Source organism: Thalassophryne amazonica, chromosome 20, assembly GCF_902500255.1.
Source record: "Thalassophryne amazonica chromosome 20, fThaAma1.1, whole genome shotgun sequence".
In the NCBI taxonomy this organism is placed as follows: Eukaryota; Metazoa; Chordata; class Actinopteri; order Batrachoidiformes; family Batrachoididae; genus Thalassophryne; species Thalassophryne amazonica.
Genome location: NC_047122.1, coordinates 34578817 through 34606447, shown reverse-complemented (window position 1 = coordinate 34606447; position 27631 = coordinate 34578817). Strand labels below are relative to the sequence as shown.

Here is a 27631-nt window from a genome sequence, read left to right as displayed (position 1 = left end):
GGTTATTCCCATTCTAATCCAATTCCACTGTTTGCACCGTTTATTTTTCTGTAAGTCAGTAGGCGAATCGTGAAAGGGTGTGGTCAGCAGCAGCGTCTTCATGCTAAACTGCAAATTCTGTGAGCAGACCCACAGAGTTCTCCATCTCGTCAGCTGCATTGAGTCATTCTGTATCAGAAACCACATCAGTACTTTCCTATGGCAGCTTAAATTCACCCATTTCACCGTCGTCGCTACGCGACTTTCTCTCGCTCTCAGCTGACAGTGCCATTATTTACATCTGCATAGCAGCGCGCACGGTCAGGGTGTGGAGTAACACATTAAATATGAAATGGTTTTAATATTTTGCCACCGTCCATGCAATACTTTTTATGGCCTGAAATCTCACACGATTAACCAATCAGATTTGTGGAAAAAATGTAACTGGATTAGAATTCTTAACGGGCAGCATGGTGGATTAGTGGTTAGCCCTGTTGCCTCACAGGAAGAAGGTCATGGGTTCGATTCCCACCTGGGGCCTTTCTGTGTGGAGTTTGCATGTTCTCCCCGTGTTTGCATGGGGTTCTCTGAGTGCTCCGGCTTCCTCCCACATCCAAAAACATGCAGGTTAGGTTGATTGAAAAAAAATTTTAATTGACCATAGGCCCTGTGACAGACTGACGTCCTGTCCAGGGTGTACCTCACCTCACGCCCCATGACTGCTGGGATAGGACCCATGACCCTCAACTGGAGTAAGCAGGTATAGAAAATGGACGGATGGATGGAATAATGGACAAACCTTCCTGCAAACTGTTGGTTCTGCAAAAACACTGTCTAAACTGAAACTTGACAAAACTGTTCTTAAAACTTTGTAGTATTTTCCATAAGGACTTAAAATCCTTTGTAGCACTTGTATGATTATGTACATGAACTGTTGGTTTGAAGAGATTTTTATTAATTTATTTATTTTTGGTCACCCATTCTGTTTCTGATCCATGGTCATCGCAACAGGTCATTCAAGAAGTGTCAACTGTGGAAAGTGCAATCCTAATGACAAGAGCGCCATCTGGTGGACACGTAAAAACAGTTTATAGGGGGGAAAAAAGCAATAACTAGAATGAAAAATACTCTGCAGATGTTTCACTTGGTCGATGAATTACCGACAGAGAAGTAAAAATGTGACACATGATTTTTTGTAGTGCACAGTTTATGCAGATACATTCAGAGTGCAAACGAAACAATCAGGACTTCTTGTTCTCATAGTAAAATTAGCTTTCCTGCTTCATTAAATCTCGTTTGTTAAAGTCTTGGACATGAAATCAGATGATGAAATGGATTGAACTCAGCAATAAATCTAATATACGCTTTATTTGAAAAAAGTGGCAAGTGTCATTTCTGTGCATGTGCAAAAAAGGCCTTGGCTATGTGAAAAATAGAAATAGTCTACCTGTAATAGTAATATTAACTGGGTATAAAAATGTTTCTAGTCCAAACCCTCCTCAGTTTGAACAGTGAGATCCCTTTGGCACCTTGTCTGCGTTTTTCATCTCCATCATGTCGCTCTGCGAGATTAAAAATCTGGAGGTCTTTGCCCTGACCTCTGACCTCTGTGTGGGGAGTCTCTGGAAGTGTCTGCGAAAGCTCCATTTGTTCAGCTGTCAGGTGGATTTCCACAGTGGGTTCTTGTAGGTCCAACCGTCTCCCTGCACAGGTGACAATGAAACACATTCTAATTACCACATACCATATGTGATGGGGGGGGGGTCTATAGCTTCCCCTACATTAGCCGTAGAACCCCCAATAAAATGATGGCTCATTTATTATTTTCATGTAATGTCATCTCATGAGATGATACTGTTTCCCTATAGAAACTTTTTAGTCATTTTCAAATGTAATGAAATATCTCGGTTCTCACAGATTCAGTAAAACCGCTTGAAAATGTTGTATGTATGCCAGGCCTATGTGTGGCACTGGAACTGGGTCCCTCCCCCGTTCCAAAGCACTCAGGAGACTGCCGGTGTACCGTGGAGATGAACTACAAGTCGAGATGAACTCCATCGCGCGTCTCTCTACCCCGAACTTTAACACCTCAAGCTGTGTGGGACAAGAAAGACTGAGCCACAGCTTTCGTCTTTTCTGCATTCTGCCTCAACGAGTGCTTTAATTGTTACACAGGACAACACAGAGACAATGGTGGACGTCATCAAACACTTATGGTACCGTCAACATGACCCAACCAAACTATTTAAATTAATTTCATATTCAGATGGAGGCGTGGACAGGGAGGAGTTTGGTACACCTGCAGGTGCGCTCAATTCCAAGTTGATTGGATCGTGGAACGTGCTTGGAATCAATGCGTACGCACACTGATACATCTGGATATTTTTGTGCTTACGCCAATTTCTGGGTTTTGGTGTCCACCATGTTTCAGTAGGAAATCCAAGCAAGTCTTTATCTTTTCAACTACAGATATTTTGTGACACTATAAATAAATTTTTGATCATTAACGGAGTAAAAGATTTTCCAAAATATATTCAACTAATTAACAACTCGTACACTTCTTTGTTGATCTTACTATTTATTCTGCAGTGCTAAAGCCACACCTGAGTGAGAGAAACATACATGTGTACGGTGCACGCAGAAAGTATTCACAGCACTTCAATTTTTCTACATTTTGTTATGTTACAGCCTTGTTCCAAAATGGATGAAATTCTTTTTTTCTTCCTAAAAATTGCACTTACAATACTCTATAATGTGATTTTTTTTTTTTTTTTTTTTTTTTTTGCCAGTTTATTAAAAAAAAAAACTAAGTAATCACATGTACGCAAGTATTCACAGCCAGGGTTCGGTAGGATTACTTTGAAAGGTAATCCAAAAGTAATCAGATTACAAGTAATCCAAATGTATGCACATACATACATACATGTAATCCACCTGTATTCTTTCAAAGTAAACCTACCCAACCTTGTTCACAGCCTTGCGCAATGAAGCTCAAAGTTGAGCTCAGGTGTATCCTGTTTCCACTGATCATCCTTGAGATGTTTCTACTGCGTAATTGGAGTCCACCTGCAGTAAATTCAGATGATTAGACATGATTTGGAAAGACACACACGTGTCTATATATAAGGTCCCACAGTTGACAGAACATGTCAGAGCACAAACCAAGCATGAAGTCAACCTCTGAGACAGGATTGTCTTGAGGCACAAATCTGGGGAAGGATACAGAAACATTTCTGCTGCATTGAAGGTCCCAATGAGCACAGTGGGCTCCATCATCTGTAAATGGAAGAAGTTTGGATCCACCAGGACTCTTCCAAGAGATGGCCGCCTGTCTAAACTGAGAAGGGCCTTAGTCAGGGAGGTGACAAGAACTTGATGCTCGCTCTGTTAGAGCTCCAGCATTCCTCTGTGGAGAGATGAGAACCTTCCAGGACAGCCATCTCTGCAGCAATCCACCAATCAGGCCTGTATGGTGGAGCGGCCAGATGGAAGCCACTCCTTAGTAAAAGGCAGATTGAAGCCTGCCTGGAGTTTCCCAAAAGGCACCTGAAGGACTCTCAGACCATGAGAAACAAAATTCTCTGGTCTGATGAAACAAAGATTGAACTCGGGGTAAATGCTGGCATCATGTTTACATATACATACAATAATAACTAAGCAGCAGTGTAGAGGTCATATAAATGTACAGCTAATGATCAGTGATATGTGCAGTTAATAGAACATAGGCCAAACTGTAAATGTGCAAGTATAACTCATGAAAATTAATGACAGGTCTTTTAGTAGTGACACCACCCCCCCCCCTTTTTTTTTTTTTTTTTTTTTTTTTTACAGATAGGGTTTGCAACTAAGATGTATTGAAGTAATTGACGTGTAAACTACTTAAACTGAAAGAAAATATATATGAATGATATTCATGTTTTGTGACTTACATTTTACAAGACCTGCATTCACATTTTGTGGGATATTTTATTCATACTTTGCAGGAAAATTATTAATGGTTCACTGGTTAAAGGTTTGCAGATCATTCACGATTTGCAGCAAACTGACATGTGTCAGTGTTTGGGACAGAATATAAATAATCAGATTTGAGTCATTTAAAATTACTTTTTAAAATGTGTGTGTGTGTGTCCTCGTCTAACAGTCACGCTGTTGGATCTTGTGGCGCTCTACCTCTTTCGTGAAGTATTTTGGTGTCCACGGTGTGTTAGCTGCTGCTCGCCGCCTCTCCTCCTCTCTCTGGCGCTCCTCCAGCCTGTGTTTATGCTCTGTGGCCTCATCGATGTTCCCTTCCTTCAGCGACTTGGTCACATGCTGCCACAGCCACCTGCACACATGAACAAAAATGGCCATCACACCCCACGCCTTTAGTCCGTTTGTGTGCACAGAGGAAAAAGACACAAAGTCGGTTCTCACCTGGACTCCATCCTCCCCTGTTTCTCCACGAGCCGGAGCTTCTTCCTGGTGACAGGAAGCTTTGCCGTGTCGATCACTTTGGTTTCACCGTTGCTGTAGGTGAACTCCAGCGTTCCGTTCCACTCGCCCTGAGCTTTGCACACGATGGTGTTGGTCAGGTTGTGTTTGACCTCTGCCGTCACTCTGACGTCAACAAACCGCGAGAAACAGTTTCACCTATTAGATCCTGACAAACTCATTATTCCGTCAGATTTGTTCCTCAAATAACAGTTAACGTGATCAAACTGGACTCCAGCTTTCACAACTATATTTCTACTAAAAGTCATCTGATGTAGGTTCCTGAAATGTCAAGAATTTTTTAATAAATCTTCAAATTATTTTGACCAATCAGATATTTGCTGCTATAAAAGAAAATTAATAAATCAAAGTCTGACTCAAAGTGTAAAAACCTTTTTCTGGATTAAAAACTGCAATGTTAAATATTGAAACATGCTTCATTTTTCATTTTGATCTTTGTGAAAAACTTTTGTGTGCCCTGTTCAAAACATTATTTCATCCAATCAAATGGGGCTTGGCGATCAGGTGACGCCTCTGTCAAACCCACTCAACCTATCACAGGCGAGAAAAATAATTTCCCAGAATGCTACAGGTTGTAGAGTGATGGAATGCTGCAAAGTAGTTTGCAATGTCTCAACTGTGTATGTATATATATATATATATATATATATATATATATATATATATATATACAGTCTATGGTCTGAACGCAGATATGGAGGAGGTGTGGCTCTCTAAGCCACACCCACTGTGAAACTGGTTAATCAATTCACTGCTAGGTTTCCAGAAAATCTTGTTTTAGTGGGAATTATGTGTGGGGAAAAAGCTCAACTTGTAGCATCACTTCAGGGTAACATTAATTAATGATTTTTATTTTTTCTTATTTAAAATCAAATTAATTAACTCAGCTCTAAATTGCACTTCAGGATTTGGAGACTATTTTTTTTGCAGCTGTTATAAGCGACTCACAGCAGGTCACATTTGAAATGAAAACCTGCAGACTGTAGGCATTCCATCAAACATGTTCGTGAGCAGTGGATGGATTTTTTTCTCTTCGTATGCCAATGGATATCACGCGGCTTATTGTTTTCCCAGCATGCATCTGTGTGCCCTTTAACAGAATAACTCAAAAACTAACTGAACAAATTTAACCGAACTTTGAACATTAGTTAAGTCCCACCCATGGATGAACCAATTAAGTTTTCAAGTTTAGGAGTCAAAGGTCAAGGTCACAAAGCAAAGTCTTTTTTTTTTTTTTTTGCCCAATGCAAACAGATAGAGAAACTTCTTAGATTTGTAACTCATGAATCACAGTTGTTATTTGACATGAACAGGAAGTTATATGAGGCCGTTCCAAACACATCAGCTCACTTCAGCTCAAGTGACTCTGAATATGATGTTCAAGGTCATTCAAACTTGATGGCTTATTGTGGATAAACTGGCCCAAAGTTACTATTAGACATAAAAAGGAACTCACTGTATGTGCTTTTATAAAATGCACCTTATAATTTGACCTTGAATATATTGAAGGTCACTTCCAGGTCACTATAATTAAGCAGAATATAGTTTTTTCCACTAAAACAGTATTGCTATGGTAACAGGCTTTGCACTTGCTCAAGTCCTCCTTTAGTGTAAAAGTGTGTTCTCGTGTGGACAGTGAAGAAAAATGGCTGGATGTCGGGAAGAAGAACCCGACAAACTGCCATGTGTTCAGAAGAGTGGCGGCTGGCTCACCGGTGCACCTTCCCGCCGTAGAAGGGTTTGGTGTGAAACGTGACAGCAGCCGAGTAGCCGCTCTTCGAACAGCTGATGGAGACCTTTCCTCCCAGTTCCACCCAGGGGACGGTGAGGATGGAGCGCGCGTAGGCACAGGGCAGCGTGAACACATACTCCTCATCATGCTCCAGCAGACACAGAACACCTGGTGCCACACACAGACCACAAATAAACCCTTTTTGAAATCCACTGTGAAATAGCACCAAAGAGCCGTTCAGAAGGAGGAGCAATAATCAGAAATGTAATCTTTTTTTTTCCTTCTCCATTTTCTTCTCAAAAATGCACCAAATGAACACGGTTAAATTATTTTAATGATGTTATATTGCCTTTTTTTTTTTTTAAAGCAGAAAGATTTATCAATAAAGCTACAAATGTCCCACGTAAGAAAAATTAGGAAACATCAAACAATGTGACTGCTTTGTGTTTGCTACTTTACTTTAGTCAGCAGAAAATATGTGCAAGATACAAAAATATGTGTAAGTTACAATGACAAAGCTGAATAATTTCTGATGTGCAACCTGTAGGATAAAATGCTAAAATCAAATTTTATATATATATATATATATATATATATATATATATATATATATATATATACACACACTCAACAAAAATATAAACGCAACACTTTTGGTTTTGCTCCCATTTTGTATGAGATGAACTCAAAGATCTAAAACTTTTTCCACATACACAATATCACCATTTCCCTCAAATACTGTTCACAAACCAGTCTAAATCTGTGATAGTGAGCACTTCTCCTTTGCTGAGATAATCCATCCCACCTCACAGGTGTGCCATATCAAGATGCTGATTAGACACCATGATTAGTGCACAGGTGTGCCTTAGACTGTCCACAATAAAAGGCCACTCTGAAAGGTGCAGTTTTATCACAGCACAATGCCACAGATGTCACAAGATTTGAGGGAGCGTGCAATTGGCATGCTGACAGCAGGAATCAACCAGAGCTGTTGCTCGTGTATTGAATGTTCATTTCTCTACCATAAGCCGTCTCCAAAGGCGTTTCAGAGAATTTGGCAGTACATCCAACCAGCCTCACAATCGCAGACCACGTGTAACCACACCAGCCCAGGACCTCCACATCCAGCATGTTCACCTCCAAGATCGTCTGAGACCTGCCACTCGGACAGCTGCTGAAACAATCGGTTTGCATAACCAAAGAATTTCTGCACAAACTGTCTTTAATCGTCTCAGGGAAGCTCATCTGCATGCTCGTCGTCCTCATCGGGGTCTCGACCTGACTCCAGTTCGTCGTCGTAACCGACTTGAGTGGGCAAATGCTCACATTCGCTGGCGTTTGGCACGTTGGAGAGGTGTTCTCTTCACGGATGAATCCTGGTTCATACTGTTCAGGGCAGATGGCAGACAGCGTGTGTGGCGTCGTGTGGGTGAGCGGTTTTCTGATGTCAATGTTGTGGATCGAGTGGCCCATGGTGGCGGTGGGGTTATGGTATGGGCAGGCGTCTGTTATGGACGAAGAACAGGTGCATTTTATTGATGGCATTTTGAATGCACAGAGATACCGTGACGAGATCCTGAGGCCCATTGTTGTGCCATACATCCAAGAACATCACCTCATGTTGCAGGAGGATAATGCACAGCCCCATGTTACAAGGATCTGTACACAATTCTTGGAAGCTGAAAATGTCCCAGTTCTTGCATGGCCGGCATACTCACCGGACATGTCACCCATTGAGCATGTTTGGGATGCTCTGGACTGGCGTATACGACAGCGTGTACCAGTTCCTGCCAATATCCAGCAACTTCGCACAGCCATTGAAGAGGAGTGGAGCAACATTCCACAGGCCACAATTGACAACCTGATCAACTCTATGCGAAGGAGATGTGTTGCACTGCATGAGGCAAATGGTGGTCACACCAGATACTGACTGGTATCCCCCCAATAAAACAAAACTGTACCTTTCAGAGTGGCCTTTTATTGTGGGCAGTCTAAGGCACACCTGTGCACTAATCATGGTGTCTAATCAGCATCTTGGTATGGCACACCTGTGAGGTGGGATGGATTATCTCAGCAAAGGAGAAGTGCTCACTATCACAGATTTAGACTGGTTTGTGAACAATATTTGAGGGAAATGGTGATATTGTGTATGTGGAAAAAGTTTTAGATCTTTGAGTTCATCTCATACAAAATGGGAGCAAAACCAAAAGTGTTGCATTTATATTTTTGTTGAGTGTATATATATATATATATATATATATATATATATATATATATATATATATATATATATATATATATATATAGTTACGACAGGCATATCTCCAAAATAAATATCTGAAAAAAATATCTGAAAAGGGCCATTAGGATTTTATGAAATTCCATGAATTTTACACTTGTTTGTTTTAAAGAAAATCAATGACAGGAAGGGGGAGGGTTAGTGTGGAATAAAAGTAAGACCCTTCGGTTGCTCCCTTGTTTTCACTCGCCACAACAGATCCGGTGTGGATCTCCATGTTGAATTGGCACAAGTTTTATGCCAGATTTCCTTCCTGACACAATATATTGATCTTGAAGATATTTAAGGTTACTTCCAGGTCACTGTAATTAAGTAGAATATAGTTTTTTTCCCACTAAAACAGTATCACTATGGTAACAGGCTTTGCATCGCTCAAGTCCTCCTTTAGTGTAAAAGTGTGTCTTCTCATCTGGACAGTGCAGAAAAATGGCACTGTAGCATACCATTTTTTGTATGCTACAGACATACAGTAATGGTTTCTCCATATGGTATGGAGATATATGGAGAAACCGGCAGAGGTGGGGTTGAATTGGGATTGCATTGTGAATCAGTTAACCACTTGATGTGTGTGTGTGTGTGTGTGTATTTTATATATATATATATATATGGTCTTGTGTCTGAATCACAAGCAAGCACATACACAGCAGCATCTGACTGAAAGTAAATGATGGCACTGTTCTGTGCACAACAGCCGGAAAGTGATTCTACATCATGTGATAATTAGCCCATAGTGTGCACATCACACCATGCGCACGTGAACATCAGGGAACAGCAGCACATTCAGCTTCCAGCAGAAAAACAAGCTGCCATTTAGCCCACTAATTAATGAGCGTTTAGGAAAAATGTGCAGCAATCGGTGCGTCATAGGTTGAGCATGACAGCAGCGTCACAGCCCGTAGTCGGGTGTGTCCGGATTCAAACCACACAATATGTCAGATCTGAGAACTCGCTGGTCAGACGGTTGGAACTTTAGTGTCAAATTATCTACAAGAAATATGTTTCTGTTGCTGTAATTGATGACTTTGTCAGAAATTGATTACTGCTACCATGGTAACCACCAAAAACTGAGTGCTGAACAGCGCAGATCTTTGCCGTAGGTGACTCAGATTTATTTGGTTTGCAGCATTTTGCATCATGCACCACAGGGACTAAATAAATAGTTGCACGTTCAATTTTATGTAAAGGTTACATGAACATAATGCTCAGCAGTGTTTTTACGTCTGAGGACGATTTTACACCATGCAAATGTGTTCACATTTAGCCTTAATGTGAAGTCTGTGCACTTTTAATGTGAACAGAAGAGAAAGACCAGGCAGACGGTCACAGTTTACCATATGGTCTGTAACAACAGAGTATTACATTGCATGTCATTTCTAAAATATATACATCTAGGGGATTAAATATTTAACAAAATAACCTGTCATTGTGAAAATAATTATTCAGTCTGTCTGACCATCCAGTGTTTCTAATATTTTGTCCACTTCCTGTAAAAGACAATGATTTTTCAGTTTCAATTTTCAATTTATTTTCATTTATATAACACCAAATCACAACAGAGTTGCCTAAAGGCGTTTCACACAAGTAAGATCTAACCTTACTAACCCCCAGAGCAACAGTGGTAAGAAAACTCCCTCTGAGGAAGAAACCTCAAGCAGACCAGACTCAAAGGGGTGACCCTCTGCTTGGGCCATGCTACAGACACAAATTACAGAACAATTCACAAAACGAATATACAGGAAATGGTGTTGGTCCACAGGAGGGTCTCCAGCACAAATACCACACCCATCTCTGGATGGAGCTGCACCTTAAACAGAGAAAAACAGAATCAGGCATCAGAAAGACAGGAAATACTGTATAAATTGCCAGCATTAAACAACAAGAAAAACGGGATACTAAGGTGATGGCCAGCCAGTTGCCCTAAACCTCATTAAAAGACCCAGAATTTAGGTGAAGTTGAAGACGCGGCCCGCTCCAATTACTAATAAAATGAATTAAAAGAGTAAAAAGCGTAAAACAAAACTATACCAGTATGCTAACCATACGAAAGGGAAAATAAGTGCGTCTTAAGTCTGGACTTGAAAGTCTCCACAGAATCTGACTGTTTTATTGACGCAGAGAGATCATTCCAAAGAACAGGGGCACCATAAGAGAAAGCCCATAAGAGAAAGCTCTGTGACCCGCAGACTTCTTATTCACCCTAGGGACACAAAGTAGTCCTGCACCCTGAGAATGCAAAGCCCGGGCCGGTACGTAGGGTTTAATTAGGTCAGTTAGGTAGGGAGGTGCCAGTATGTGAAAAATTTTAGACTAGTAGCAGAACCATAAAATCTTATCTCACAGGGACAAGAACCCAGTGAAGAGATGCCAAAATGGGTGTTATGTGGTCAAACTTTCTGCTTCGTGTCAAAAGTCTACCTGCAGCATTTCAAATCAGAAAATACAACATTACAGTAGCCCAATCTAGAAGAGATAAACACATGGAGCAGGGTCTCAGCATCAGCTATAGACAGGATGGGACGAATCTTCGCTATATTTCGCATTTCCCAGGTGGAAGAAAGCAGTCCTCATAATATACGTACTAATGTGGAGGTCAAAGGACAATGTAGGATCAAAAATTACCCCGAGGTTCCTCACTTTTTCACTGAATGACAAAGTGACAATGACGGATAAACAATTACGGAATAAAGCAATAAAAATGAGTGTGTGGCTGTGGGTGGGCTCACCTTCTCCAACCATGGTCACGCCTATTGACATGCCCATGAACTTGCTTTTGGTCCACACATGTGCGTTGACGCACATCCTCCTCTCTCTGCATTCGCAGTAAAATGCAGAAACCGGCGGATGATGGGAAACCTGCTCAGCTACAAATCGGACTCTATAGCCTCCTGATGAGTCATTGGCCTGCTGCGTGTTGTTTGGGCCACGTCCCATTTCCCTGGCTGAGCTGGGGTTGAGTCTAGCCAACGGTTTGACTTTATTCCGCGGCACTTCCCAGGAGCATTGGAACGTTTCTCCCAGCACAGGGTTATACGGCTTCTTCGCCACAGCGCCTTTACGGCCTTCATGAAAAGCCGTCAGGTAGTACTCCACAAAGCGAACTATGCGGTCCTCAGCCGTGGCCCCTGCCGTTATCGACAGGAACATATCAGGGTGGGCCATGAAGTTGGCATACATCTCCAGCAGAGATCGCTTCTCCAAAATGAATGTTGGCAGCACCACCTGGAAAAAATAAATTCATCTAATGTTCAACCAGTTAGCACCCTAGTTAGCATATTTATAAATGTGTGTGACCATGTGTGTGGCCACCTATAACGTAAGTATCATTATATTGCTAACAAGCTATCATGCACAAGAATAATCATTTCATCCCCAAGGATATGCATAAAAAATCCTAAAATGCAATCAGTCTATATACCATATGTTCTAGACTACAAGTCATACTTTTTTTTGTTACTGGATTGGCCGGTAATGTGACATCCATTTCAAAGCGACTTGTATGTAAAAAATACACTGCATTATAATATATATGAACATAAGATGGCACTGTCTACACGTGGTAAATGGCTTCTGTATGCTGATCTGTAAGACGTTCCGTCATCCACACTTTGGAGCAGAATATGGTGGTAAAACACCATTAAACTGAATACCAACCACAATAAAACAAGCAGAAGATGATTACATTCATGGCTTTAGTGAATAAGCATAATTAATAAATCGTGGTCTCAAACTGAAAGAGCGCACTTGATTAAAGAAGGGAGATAACTTTCATAATCCACAGATCTTGACTTGTTTGCACTTTATGGGACAGCCAAAAGCATGGCTAGGTTAAGGTAAGGCTAACTGCAATGTTTTAAAGATGTATTTAGACCCATTTAGCTCTGTCGTGACATATTTGTCAGTGATGACAAGAAGCAAGTGGCTCAAGTTCTTTGTACCTTGTAATATCAGCCTGTTCACTTCTGCTTACTAATGTGGTGTTTGCATTATAAATAAATAATGCACAGTTAAATTAACTTTGCTTTGTGCTGCATGTTGTAAACATGCTGCGTGAAGCAGTAACACCGTTTCAAAAATAAATGTGACTTATAAACGATGTGACTAATTTATATATATATATATATATATATATACACACACATACATACACGAGGTCTGTGATGAAAAAAGCGGTCCTTTTAATTTTTTTCAAAAAATAAATTGATTTGATTCATATGTTTTTACGTCAGACATGCTTGAACCCTCGTGCGCATGCGTGAGTTTTTTCACGCGTGTCGGTGACGTCATTCGCCTGTGGGCAGGCCTTGAGTGAGGAGTGCTCCACCCTGCCCGTCGGAATCTCTTTGAATAGCCGCTGCGGACGGCATGCGTTGCTTTATCAACATTTTTTCTGGACCTGTGAGGGATATCCGAGTGGACACTATTCGACAAATTAAGCTGGTTTTCGGTGACACGTTTAACGGCTGATGAGAGATTATGGGGTATTTCTGTCGGTGTAAGGACTTCCCACGGAGCAGGACGTCCTGCAGCACTTCCAGGCGCCGTCGTCGGCCTGTTTCGACCTGAAGACATCCTAATTTAAGGCTTAATTCACCCAGGACATCGTGAGAGAACAGAGAAGATTCAGAAGAGGCCGGCATGAGGACTTTATGCGGACATTCCACTGTTTAAGGACATTTTGTAATGAAAGACGTGCGCGCAAATTCGCCGAGTCGTTTCCGTGACGACTCGGCGAATCTGTGTGCGCCGCGACAGGAAAAACACCTCCATGTTGAAAACCATTTGTAAAATTCAGGCGGCTTTTGATGGCTTTCAACAAGTGAGTAACTGAGAAATTGTTTAACAGCTTGGGCATGTTCCAACTTGCCCGTTAAGGTTTCCAACACGGAGGTGTTTTTCCTGTCGCGACCCCCCGCGGTCGGGTACGGCCCGACATGCGACTCTGCCCGCACCTTCTTTCATTACAAAATGTCCGTTAAAAATTGAATGTCCGAATAAACTCCTCATGCCGACTTCTTCTGAAAGTTCTCTGTTCTCTGACGACTTACTGGGTCAACAGAGCCTGAAATGTGGAAGTTTTCAACTTGAAACGGTGAGACGCTGCCGCTTCGAAGCGCAGATCGCCGTCAGGCACCGTGGGCCATCCTTACGGCGACACTACCAGACCAAAATCTCTCATCAGACGTTAAAATTTTTACCGAAAACCAGCTGAATTTATCGAATGGTGTCCACTCAGTTGTGCCTTACACTTTTTGAAAAAATTTTGATCAAACAAAGCAGCAGTCTCTGAGCCATTCATAAACAATGAAAAAATCGACGAGAGGGTGGGCGACTCCTCACCCAAAGACTGCCCACAGGCGAATGACGTAACCGACAGTCGTGAAAAAACTCTTGCATGCCCACGAGGGTTCAAGCATGTCTGATGTAATCACACGTGATTCAAATCCATATGGTTTTTGAAAAAAATAATAAGGTCTGTTACTTTTATCACAGACCTCATATATATATATATATATATATATATATATATATATATATATATATATTATATATATATATATACGAGGTCTCTTAGATAATAAACCGACCCTTTTATTTTTTTTTTTAACTATATGGATTTGAATGACATGCGATTACACCAATCATGCTTGAACCCTCGTGCGCATGCGTGAGTTTTTTCACGCGTCGGTGACGTCATTTCCCTGTGGGCAGGCCTCGAGTGAGATGTGGTCCCGCCCTCTCGGCTGAATTCCTTTGTTTCACACGCTGCTCGAGACGGCGCGCGTTGCTTTATCAAAATTTTTTCTGGACCTGTGAGGAATATCCGAGTGGACACTATTCGAGAAATTAAGCTGGTTTTCTGTGAAAAGTTTAACGGCTGATGAGAGATTATGGGGTGTTTCTGTCGGTGTAAGGACTTCCCATGGAGCGGGACGTCCTGCAGCGCTTCCAGGCGCTGTCGTCGGCCTGTTTCAAGCTGAAAACATCCTAATTTAAGGCTTAATTCACCCAGGACATCGTGAGAGAACAGAGAAGATTCAGAAGAGGCCGGCATGAGGACTTTATGCGGACATTCCACTGTTTAAGGACATTTTTTTTAATGAAAGACGTGCGCGCAAATTCGCCGAGTCGTTTCCGTGACGACTCGGCAAATCTGTGTGCGCCGCGACAGGAAAAACACCTCCGTGTTGAAACCATTTGTAGAATTCAGGCGGCTTTTAATGGCTTCAACGAGTAACTGAGAAATTGTTTAAACAGCTTGGGCATGTTCCAACTTGCCCGTTAAGATTTCCAACGGAGGTGTTTTTCCTGCCGCGACCCCCCGCGGTCGGGTCCAGCCCGACATGCGACTCTGCCCGCACGTTCTTTCATTACAAAATGACCGTTAACAATGGAATGTCCGAATAAACTCCTCATGCCAACTTCTTCTGAAAGTTCTCTGTTCTCTGACGACTTACTGCGTCAACAGAGCCTGAAATGTGGAAGTTTTCAACTTGAAACAGCGAGACGCTGCCGCCTCGAAGCGCAGATCGCCGTCAGGCACCGTGGACCGTCCTTAAAGCGACACTACCAGACCAAAATCTCTCATCAGCCGTTAAAATTTTTACCGAAAACCAGCTGAATTTATTGAATGGTGTCCACTCAGTTGTGCCTTACAGTTTTGAAAAAATTTTTATCAAACAAAGCAACAGTCTCTGAGCCATTCCTAAACAATGAAAAAAATCGACGAGCGGGTGGACGACTCCTCACTCAAAGACTGCCCACAGGCGAATGACGTAACCGACAGGCGTGAAAAAACTCTCGCATGCCCACGAGGGTTCAAGCATGTCTGATGTAATCACACGTGATTCAAATCCATATGGTTTTTGAAAAAATAATAAGGTCGGATACTTTCTAATAGACCTCGTATATATATATATATATTTTTTTTTTTTTTTGGTCATCTTAGTAGCATTTTTTTTGACAAATGCAACTAGTAATCTGGTGTAACATATAGTCCAGAAAATATGGTCATCTCAGAGTGGTACACAGAGTGCAAGTACCAAGTACTTACAACGTATTGTCAATAATATACAGACGCACCAAAAAAAACAAACCTAAAACATAACAAGGTCTTCTACTCCCAAAGACATACCTTTGGTGTAATTTTTTTTATATGTATTGCTAATGAGTTATCTTACACATAAATCAAATTTTCATCCTCAATAATACGTAAATATATGGACCATAATCAAACAAATAAAAAAAACACTAACATCTAATCAGTTCATCTAATCTGCAGGGAATACCCATAGTGTAAGGATCAAGTACATATTATGTATTAAGTCATTATGTCCATATAAGCATTGTTAACAACATAATGTCTCTCTCTCATACACAAACACACATAGTAGCGGAACATAAAAATGACACATCAAAGACATGACACACACAGTGTTTGGTCTTCACAGTATGTGCATGTCGTCAGGACACAGTAACTGTCTCACCCGTGTGAGGTCCATGCCCAGTTTGAGCTGAGACAGCAGGTGGAGGATGATACTGCGCTGGTCGTCAAGGACACCGAGGTCGTCCTCCTCGTTGTCCTCGGTATCCGTTACCTCTTCAGTGGGGCTGATGTCCTCTAGCCCGGGGTGGTGCTGTGGACAAACGTGGCATTTTCAGTTTTAATAAAAAGCTTCAATCAGAAACAAACAGCACAATTAGAACATTTGGGGTATTTTGAAATATGAACAAACAGCGCTGTGCAAAAGTTTCAGGTGCCTGAGAATTTTGATAAAACTGGAGGGAGCTGTTGCCCCCGGCGACCCAATCCTGGATAAGTGGTTGAAGATGAGTGATGATGAGAGAGTGTTAGATTTTTTTTTTTTTTTTTTTTCTGTTTGTGTGTTTGTATTTCCAAAAAGTTGTTGGTTCATGAACCATCTGGCAGGTTTGAAAAAGCACCATTTTTTTCCCCTTTATTTTAAACATAACACCAAAATTACAGTTCTTTTTGGTCCTTGAATGAATCTTGTACACAGAAAGCTTGTCAGGAAAAAAATAACCAGAGCTAAGCTTAAAATATTATATTTAATCAAAATTACTTTACATGTACTCTTTTATAAATTAGCCAACAGTAAAAAGAACGCTCAATTCAATTAATTGTGTTGAAAAAACTAAATATTCTCCTCTACTCAGCACAACTGTGAAGCTTTGAATGGGTCTGCTGTGACACAGCTGAGGAACAAACGTTAAGGTCCAGAGAAAGAGAGCACTATTGTATATATAGATTCCATCTCTCTTTTTTCAATTTTTGGTCACTAAATTATCAAAGAAACTGTCCCACAAAAGACTGAGGTCTTCCTACTTCTTACAGTGTTTTTTCCCCTCCATAGAGGCGCAGGACTTGCAGGTGGAGTGAAAAATGAGCCACAGCATGTAAAATGTGAGAGGAGCGAAAATTACAACTTTTTATTTATTTATTTATTACAAAATCCACAGAGAAAGCTTGGGATTCACAGTTTTTCATATCTCTAAACTTCTACACAGTGCTGTATAATTGTTTTGAAAATAAAATAATAAAAAAAAATTGAAATAAATGTATTTATAATAAATGTACAGCACGTGGAGTTCTTATCCCCCCCCCAAAAAAAATTTGATGGCATTTATGGGTACTCAGAAATGTATATATCAATTCCACATTTTTCAATTTTTGAAAACTAATTCATCAAAAATATTTAACTTTTTCCTTCTTTTAAGGTTTATGATATTGTAACTGGCTTTTATTGCACAAAAGATATTTCTGAGTTATCCTATTTCTTGCTCTCATTCTGTTCTTTCCAAAGCGGTACAGGACCTGCAGGTAGAGTGAAAAATGAGCCCACATAAAGTATACAGTAAAATGAAAATGCACTTTCATAATGATATTGATTCTGCACCGTACCTCGTGATATTTCCTTTTCATTTTTGCTCACACTCAATAAAAGCGGCGCTCAAAGTGACGCCTGTCAGGCGAGGCAGGAAAAGGGCATAAGGAGGCCAGCTCATTTGGAGGCCAGTGTGTGCACCGGCACAGAAGCAGCCTACACAGCTGTGCTCAAAGGTTTATTATAGAATTTTTTTTTTTGAGGGGGGGCATTTTTCAGAGAATATGAATGATAACACAAAAACTTTTTTCACTTATGGTTAGTGGTTGGTTGAAGCCATTTATTGTCAGTCAACTGTGTTTGCTCTTTATAAATCATAATGACAACAGAAACTACCCAAATGATCCTGATCAAACGTTTACATACCCCAGTTCTTAATACCATCTATTGTCCCCTTTAACATCAATGACAGCTTGGAGTCTTTTGTGGTAGTTGTGGATGAGGCTCTTTATTGTCTCTAATGGTAAAGCTGCCCATTCTTCTTGGCAAAAAGCCATTATTTCCTGTAAATTTCACGCCAGCTCGTAGACCACCTCACTGAGAATGACCTTTTTGAGCCGCTGCAGTCTGCTTTTAGGAAATATCATTCCACAGAGACAGCGCTCACTAAAGTAGTGAATGATCTTCTGCGAGCAATGGACTCAGACACCACTACGGTTTTGGTGTCGTTAGATCTTAGTGCTGCATTTGATACCGTGGATCATCATATTTTGCTCGATAGGTTGGAGAATCTTTTTGAGATTACTGGAAGTACCCTTGCATGGTTGACGTCACACCTGTCCAGTCGTTCTCAATGTGTTTTGTATAATAACACTACCTCTAACCTTAGTGACATGAGATTCGGGGTTCCACAGGGATCTGTTTTAGGCCCCTTGCTTTTCTCCCTGTATGTAGCACCCTTTTGGCGTATACTGCGGCGTTTTCGGATTGCCTTTCATTGTTATGCTAATGATACTCAGTTGTACATGCCGATACTGCAGGAAGTCTCATTGCCATAAAAATCCCTGGAGGACTGTCTTCTATCAGTGACAAGCTGGATGTCTAGTAACTTCCTACTTTTAAAACTCTGATAAGACTGAAATGATGGTTCTTGGTCCAGCAGGACACCTGCATCAATTTGACCAGCTGGTTAGCCTGGGTTCGTGTGTCATACATCATAAGGACAAAGTTAGGAACCTTGGGGTGATTTTTGATCCCACGTTGTCCTTTGACCTCCACATCAGGGATGTTATTAGGACTGCTTTTTTCCATCTGCGAAATATAGCGAGGATCTGCCCCATCCTGTCTATGGCTGATGCTGAGACCCCTGATTCATGCTTTTGTTTCTTCTACACTAGATTATTATGTCCTATTTTCAGGGTTACCGCAGTCCAGTATTAGGGGTCTTCAGCTGGTTCAGAACGCTGCTGTCAGACTTTTGACACGAAGCAGAAGGTTTGAACATGTCCAGTGGTGGGCAAAGTTCCAATAATCCGCTAACCACTAATTATATAAGATAATGTTTTCATTATCGGATTAGCTTTTCAGATAACTTTGAAAACCATCACTGGACCAATTATCTTCCGATAAATTTTGGTCTGATCATTTTTAGATCACTAACAAGTTTTTGCAGGTGAAGTAAATAAAGCTTTAACAGTTAAAAAACTTTGTTAAGTCTGTTATTGTGTTTGTTTTATGTAAAAATGCCAGAGGAAGCTCAGGTTGGTTCTCCATTATTTCAGTTGGAATCACTGCAATCGATTCCTGTTTGCTCTACGGTCTCTAATGGCCAGTAGTGTTCATGGCAGTATTCGCCCCAAGTATTGAGATATCCCATAATCCTAATGTTCATTTACAATTGTCGTCACAGATTCTGTTGTTTAAACCGCAGCAACTCTCTGGCACACACACACACACACAAAAAAAAAAAAAAAAAAAAACTGGTATGCAAAGGATTATGGGTTAGGGTCTGAGCATCTGGGCACCAGTAGATGGCAGTGTTCTATGCATTTTGATCCCAGTTATATCAGACGGTTGTCTAATAACTTGACTTTTGGCTTTTGCAAATGGCCTTTTTTTTTTTTTTACATATTAATAAAATGGCATATTTTACAAAAGTACATTTATATGTAAATACCAATACGTCACATCACATTAACGTATTGGTTTTTACATAGAATGAATGAGTCAACCAGTCAGTGTTAGTGGAGGGGTTTTTACATAGAATGAATGATTCAAATAATCAGTGTTAGTGGAGGTGCATTTACCAATACTGCCTTTGGCATCTGTCTGTGTTTGTTACAAGACTTCAGAATTAGTGCATTATTTAAAATGAAAAGATATGTGTTATATTTTAACTGTGTACAAATGACAGAATTGACATTAATGGAGTTATTCTATCTGGATTAATTTAATTATTTTAAATCAAAACCATAAGTCAAACTGCTTTATATTCAAAGACCTCTGCCTCTGCTGTATTCTGTGAAGGAATAATGGCTTGTTTTGTGTGTGTGTGTGTGTGTGTGTGTGTGTGTGTGTGTGTGTGTGTGTGTGTGTGTGTGTGTGTGTGTGTGTGTGTGTGTGTGTGTGTGTGTGTGTGTGTGTGTGTGTGTGTGTGTGTGTGTGTGTGTGTGTGTGTGTATGTACAGAGTTGAACTTAGCTCCTCTCAACTGCTTCACTGCTGCAAAATATGTAATAAACAGGAGCTTCCAGCAGTGGGCAGGGTGCACAAAGACAGAAGTCCTGACTCATTGTTTGGGTCTATGGTCGCCTTTAATGCTACCACAAGCGATCGTGGTGTTAAAACTCAAAATCAGCTTGTTAGTAGTTTACTTAAAATTATCAGTTAGCTGTAGCTTCTGATAAATTTTTGGGTGGTTTGTCGATTTAGCTTTATAAAAGATAACTTTTCAGTTAGCTGATTAGCTGTTATCAAAGCTAACGTTTTGGTTAGCTGTGCCCACCACTGAACATATCACACCCATTTTGGCGTCTTTACACTGTCTCCCAGAGTCTCAGCAGATTTTGAGGTTTTATTATTGACTTATAAGGTTGTTCATAGACTGGCACTGTCTTATCTGGCCGATCTGGTGGAAACCTACGTGCTGGCTCGGGCTTTGCGGTCACAGGTTGCGGGACTTCTCTGTGTTCCCAGGGTGAATAAGAAGTCAGCGGGTCAAAGACCATTTTTTATCGTGCACCCGCTCAGTGGAACGGTCTTCCTGTGACCGTAAGGCAGTCGGAGTCCGTGGACAAGTCAAGACTTAAAACCTATTTTTATTCTCTTTCTTATGAATATTTTAATTTTTTTATCTGTTTATTCTTTACTTCTGTTTTTAATTATTTACTTGAATTTTTTATTTGTTTATTTTAATTTTTATGTTGAACTGTATTGTGTGAGGTGCTTTGAGACAGCTTATGTTGTGATTTGGTGCTTTATAAGCTGATTAAATTGAAATTGAATTCAATTGTAAATTCCTGGGCTGTCTTACATGATCTGCATGTTTGACATCTCCCCAGAGTGGCTCAATGATATTGAGGTTAGGAGACTCAGATGGCCACTCCAGAACTTCCACTTTATTCTGCTGTAGCCAATGACACGTCAACTCAGCCTTGTGTTTTGCATTGTTGTCATGCTGGACCGTCCAAGTACATCCCATGCGCAGCTTCTAGGCTGATGAGTGCAAATTTTCCTCCAGTATCTTCTGATAACATGCTGCATTCATCCTGCCATAAATTGTGACCAAGTTTCATGTGCCTTAGTAGCTCACACATCCCCAAAACATCAGCGATCCACTGCCATGCTTCACAGTAGGAAGGGTGTACCTTTCATCATAGGCCATGTTGACTCCTCTCCAAATGTAATGTTTATGGCTGTGGCCAAAAACTTTAATTTTGGTCTCATCACTCCAAATGACTTTGTTCTCTGTGCTGTTTGCATATTGTAAGTGGGATACTTTGTGGCATTTACATAGTAATGGTTTACTTCTGGCGACTCAACCATGCGGCCCATTTTTCTTCAAGTGCCTCCTTGTTGTGCATCTTGAAAGAGCCACACCACTTTTTTCCAGAGAGTCCTGTATCTCTGTTGCTGAAATTTTTGTTGGTCTACCCGACCGTGGTTTGGCATCTCAGTCCCTTGGATATCTTTTTATATCCCTTTCCTGTTTTCAATTACTTTTTCCCACAGATCCTTTGACTTTTGCTTTCCCTGTGACTCAGAAACCAGAAACGTCAACACAGCACTAGATGAAAGATGCAAGGGACTGTCAGGAGCCCAGAAAACTGACTGACCTTTTATATATACACACACACACACACACACACACACACACACACACACACACTACTAGCAAACAGATCACAGGTGAGGATGGGTACCTTTTGTAGCCATTCAAACCTGTTTGTGTCAACTTGTGTGCATGTTATCAGGCCAAAATCACCAGGGTATATAAACTTTTGATCAGGGTCATTTGGGTAGTTTCTGTTGACATTATGATTTAAAAAGAGTAAACACGTTGGTTTGACAATAATAAAACCAAACCACTAACCATGAGAAATAAAAAAGTTTGTGTTATCATTCATATTCTCTGAAAAAATGCCCAAAATATCCAAATTTCTGCCAGGGTATGTAAACTTATGAGCACAACTGTAAATATCAAGGGTGGTGACCCCATTTACTTTTCACTGCAGCCCACTCGAGCTGTATTCAAGGCTGTTTCTACCTGTACTACCACTTCAAACATTTCATATTAAACCATCTGAAGTCTGTGCAGCTTTGCTTGTAAATGGCGAGACCAGTGACCACCTCGGGCAACAACGGACAAAGTGCGTACAAGTTTTGTGCATCATTGTGCTTGTGCATTCAACTAGAAATGGATGTACCCAGAGTAAAGACGAGCTCATGTCTGTGATATCACCAGCAAAAACTGGAGGTACTGTTTTGTTTTTAAAGGATGCTGTTGAATAATGCAAAAAGTGTCCTCAAGCCTGTAGGTTCCAACACCTCCGCCACACTGCTCTTTATCCTCCCCTTACATAATAATACGGACTAATTTTTATTTATTTATTTATTTTTAACTGCTGTTTAATTTGTGATGTTTTTCCAGTTTTGCCCATTTGTATTTAATCCACTGGTGTCAAAAAAACATGAAAATAAGAGTTAAAACACACGAGCTGAAACAGCTGAGCATAAGTAAACAGTGAGTTTTGCAGGAGCAGAATCAGATGAATATTTTATTCCATGTGTGCCAGAAGCCACATATGGCTGTGCACAAGGTGCAAACACGTGCAGTCCCAGCTGACTCCCACATTGCTTGCAATACACACAATTATATGCATTGTGCACAAAAGGAATGAGTGTGCAACACAACAGAACATATGTGAGTCCCTGGAGCAATTTTTATTTTTTTTCCTCACAGTGGTCTCTGCAGAGAGGAAGAGCAATGACAAGGAACATGGAAAGCTTGAGGGACATCTGGTTCTAACTAATTAAAGACACTTTACAGGTCAAAGAATCTCTGTAAAACCGTGGCATGGATGCATTGGAGTGGAGGTCAGGTTTGTTTTAAAAATAAGCTAGAAAAGCACTCAGAGAGTGTGTACCTCTGCCAAAGCAGAACAATCTTCACATCTTGCACAGCTGTTAAGAACACGGGTAACACATGAATCGTAGGAAACTGATAGGCCGACTAGCACATGAAGGAGGAATTGCATGCAACTCATGGAAAATCACAGCCACTTAAAACTCCTCGTGCAGCTGTCGCCACAACCATTCACGCGCATCAGCGGCCGAAAGACAGCGAGTGCCCATTCAACCCCTCTCTCGGCAGGCTGGCCAAATCACGCTCAGTCCGAGCGCACACAGCACAGCAAGGTGCCTCTCAGCAGATCGCCGGCCAGCCACTCACTAACAACTGGAAATGATGGCTCAGTGCACACGACGTGTTACATTAAAAACACAGAGAACAGAGCCAAAATACTACAAGAACTACATACACAATTACATAACAAATAATTAAAATAAATAATCACAGAGCAAAGAAAAGGAGGGTGACACTTTGTTCTGTGGGCTGAACAAATAGGTGGGCGTGTCCATGCAAGACCCTGCTGTTGAGATCTCTGGACCTGCAAGTCACAGCTGGAGAATACGTACTGTGTTTTGAAGAATATAACCTCACAAGTGTCCACTGTGAAGCACGTGTGTGTGCCTGCTGTCCTCACATGGAAATACATAAAAACATATATCGCCTTAGCAAGGGGCTGGAGCGGCCACACAGCACGATTATCGGCAGGCTGTGCCATGAGCCTCAGCTACTAAGATGGCACCTGTGTGTGGGCTCGCCACTGCTCGGCTGCTTTTATGTCAGTTTTTGGCATTGATTTTTACATCGTATGCCTTTTTATTAGTCCTCGTATCCAGTAACTGTGCCTATGCTCTCTTTTTAACATCAAAGAGTCTATGGAACGCTGCTTTAATGACAGAGCCAGCTACAAACAAACTTTCCCCCCACCGTTTGTGTGCGTGCCCACTTCCCCGGAATACCTGCTGCTGTTACGAGTCCCAGGCAATCCCAGGAAGAACTTGAGGAGGAGGAGAGGGTGCAGGGCCGGCATGTAGTGCGTAATCAAACGGGTCATGTGGTCAGCCGGTTTCTCCCACTTGGGCCGAGGCTACCGGTGGTTGCAAATGGTTCCTCTTCAGCGGGACGCGAATGAAATCGCTGCGTCACAGCCACCGCTCCCTCAGAACACCGGTATGGAGTCTCTGCGATGCTGGCGACGAGATGGAACGGCTCCGTGGCATTCGTGCTCTCAGATGTCTCCCCAGCTTTCATCTTGGCCTCAGGCCCCACCACCACCAACAACAAAAACAACGGAGAAACAGCTGATCTGCCGGTACAGCCGGGGACCACGTGACCGCGAGAGCTGGCTGCAACCAATCACGCTCTGCCCAGCTGACGCGAAGGGGATGACATCATCAAGTCGGATTGGTCTATTGAATGCGCGCTCGATAGCAAACAAAGCTTTTTCTCTCAACGAGCTCTTTACCAGGGAGAGCTTGGACTTCATGTTCCTCACAGAGACGTGGCAGACGGACGGAGAGTTTTTTTTACTTAAACGAACTGTGCCCTGTCGGCTGCTGCGCTCTCGGGAAGCCCCGCCTCTCTCGTAGAGGTGGAGGTCTTGCTGCTGTGTATCAGGACAGATACACATGCAGAGTGATTGACACTGAACACTTCTCTTCTTTTGAGTCACAAGTAATAAAGGATGGCTCTTTAAACTCTTTTTACTGTATCTTAATCTATCGCCCTCCTGGCCCTGCAGGGGGTTTTCTACATGAGTTCAACAGTTTATCTTCTCTTATAAAATTAGAAAGAGTTTTAGTTCTTGGAGATTTTAACCTACACATTGATGATACTATGTCCAACCCAGCACTGGAACTTTTATATATGATTGAAACTTTTGATTTTAAATAACATGTATCAGGCCCCACCCACTCGAAGGGTCATACTCTGGACTTGGTGTTTTCTCTTGGCCTACACGTCACAAATATGCATGTGGAAGACATCCACCTGAGTGACCACAGCTGTATTTTTTTTCAGGTTGATGTTCTCCCTGAGCCTAGGCCTGTCTCTAAAAGGGCAGAAAGGAGGATCATTACACAAACTACAGCTGACAGATTTTGTGCCTTATTTGATCCCAGTGCTTTTAATGACTGTACGGATGTCAGTGATCTTATGCATCATTTTAACTCTCACTGTGCCACATTATTGGACTTGGTGGCCGCTTTCAAAACAAATAATGTCCGTGAGAAGTCATGTCCATGGATAAATTACAGTATCTTGGAGTTAAGAAGACTGTGTCGGAAAACGGAGCGCTTGTGAAAATCCACGCACCTTGAGGTCCATAGGCTACATCTCAGGGACCTTATTTCCATGTTAAATGATGCATTAAGATCTAAATATTTCCATCGCCTGATAATGTCCAATAAGGGAAATCCGAAGGTGCTTTTTAACACAATTAACTCTCTCGTGTCCCATGCTGCCTCTGCAACCTCTGAGTTTTGTAAAGCAGATGGCACTGACCTCTTGGAGTTCTTTGTTGATAAGGTCAGACACATAAAAAATGCCTTTACTGGCCCCTTGTGATCTGGCCCAGTCCGGCCTGAACTGCCACTACAGGTCTGGTCGTCTTTCAACCGAGTGTCACTAGAAGACATTGTAGCAGTTGCAACTAAAATGAACCTGACCTCATGCCCATTTGATGTCCTTCCCTCCAAGCTTTTCTTAGATACTTTTGACTCAATCGGGCCATGGGTCATGAAAATGTTCAACATGTCCCTGTCATCTGGTCTCTTTCCGAGCTCATTTAAACATGCTGTGGTGGAACCAAGACTCAAAAAGCCTAACTTGGACCAGTCTGAGCTTAAGAATTTCCGGCCAATATCGAAGCTCCCCTTTCTAGCAAAAATACTGGAAAAAGTGGTCGCAAAACAACTAACGTCTTTCCTTGAGATGCACAACATCTATGACACTTTTCAGTCAGGCTTTTGGAAACACCACTCCACCGAGACCGCACTACTGAGAGTGTCTAGTGATATCATAATGGCCGCTGATGCAGGAAGATGCACGGTCCTAGTCCTGCTAGACCTGTCCGCAGCCTTCGACACCATCGACCACAGCATTATGGTCAACCAGCTGCACGATCTGGTAGGGTTGTCGGGGTCCGTGCTGAAGTGGTTTGCCTCATACTTGGAGGAGAGGACCTTTAGTGTGTTGGCTGGCCATAAACTATTGAAAACAGCTGCTTTACAGTATGGTGTCCCGCAAGGTTCTGTTTTGGGGCCACTGCTGTTTCAGTTGTATGTCCTTCCCCTCGGCCAGTTGATTCAGGACTTCAGGGATATTTCCTACCACCTGTTTGCGGACGACTTACAACTGTACTGTTCCTTTAAGATTTCAGAAGTCCACAAATTGAACTCTTTATTTGACTGCCTGTCACAGGTGAAGAAGTGGCTTAATGGAAACCGTCTGCAACTGAACTCTGAAAAAACTGAGACACTTATTGTTGCCCCTGACAGTACTGTTCCTGTTATCAGGAGCCTCCTTGGTGACTTGGGCTTAATGGCAAAAACAAGCCTTAGAAGCCTTGGCGTTATTTTTGATGAAGGAATGTCTCTTGCTCAGCACACAAGCAAGCTTGCGAAGAATTGCTTCTTTCAACTGCGAAATATCGCCAAACTTAAACAACTGGTGCCACAGAAAGAATTAGAGGAAATCATCCATGCCTTTGTCTCCACGCGGTTGGACTATTGCAACAGCCTGTTCACTTGCCTGGGTAAGAAGGAGATAAATCGGTTGCAGTATGTCCAGAACTCTGCTGCGAGGCTTCTGACCCGCACCAACAGGAGAGCCCACATCACGCCTATCTTGGAATCCCTCCACTGGCTCCCTGTTGCCTCCAGAATTAATTTTAAAATCTTGGTTTTGACTTTCAGAGCACTACATGGTCAGGCTCCTGATTACATTGCTGACTTGATTCAGCCTTACACCTCAGCCCGCAGCCTCAGATCTTTAGGTCAGAACCTGTTGATGGTTCCTCGAACCTCCTTTAAAACTCGAGGAGACCGATCTTTTAAAGCCGTAGCGCCTCGTCTCTGGAACGAACTCCCTCTGTCCCTGCGATCCCTGGACTCTGTTGAGATGTTCAAAAAGCAACTAAAGACTCTACTTTTTAAACAGGCTTTTCATGGCCAATAATCTTTTAGTACTGAGTGTGTATTTTTACTGTATATTTTTATTGTTTTACATTGTAAAGCACTTTGTGACCCCTGTCTGTGAAAAGCGCTATATAAATAAAGTTTACTTACTTACTTACTATGATAAAAGGACTGTCTGATCATGTGTACACTCAGCTGGAGATCTGAATGTCATGTCACCCACATCAGCTCTGGTCCACATGATGCGCTGTCCTTCAGCGCGCCGCTCGGTGAACGCTCGCGCGGTGCCAGGAGATGTGGAAATGATAAGGGCGCACTGCTTTATTCATGTCATTTCATGACTGTACGTCTATGACCATGAGTCATATACAGAGGAACAGAAGGATCAGACTTGTATTATCCACTTGATGAGATGGATTAAATATTACAATTTGCATGAAACCATCGCCACTGTATCGTGCACGCCTGTTTGACCATGTGTCCCTCCCGACAGCAGGTGGAATGTTTCACGATTCCCCATTTCGTT

The 27631-nt window shown here is 41.8% G+C and overlaps 1 protein-coding gene across 2 annotated transcripts in view; it reads right to left on the bottom strand.

Moving 5' to 3' along the window:
- Window positions 1-1233: 1233 nt before the first annotated feature.
- LOC117501642 (oxysterol-binding protein-related protein 10) overlaps window positions 1234-27631 on the bottom strand; it is a 144845-nt gene continuing 118447 nt past the window's right edge. For both annotated transcript variants that reach the window (XM_034160564.1, XM_034160565.1), the window contains 6 exons: window positions 15986-16135; window positions 11225-11720; window positions 6184-6370; window positions 4393-4575; window positions 4150-4303; window positions 1234-1682 (listed from right to left, as the gene is read on the bottom strand). In XM_034160564.1, coding sequence (XP_034016455.1) covers window positions 1638-1682; window positions 4150-4303; window positions 4393-4575; window positions 6184-6370; window positions 11225-11720; window positions 15986-16135 — 1215 coding nt within the window. In that variant the 3' untranslated portion in view covers window positions 1234-1637. The remainder of the gene's footprint in view (window positions 1683-4149; window positions 4304-4392; window positions 4576-6183; window positions 6371-11224; window positions 11721-15985; window positions 16136-27631) is intronic.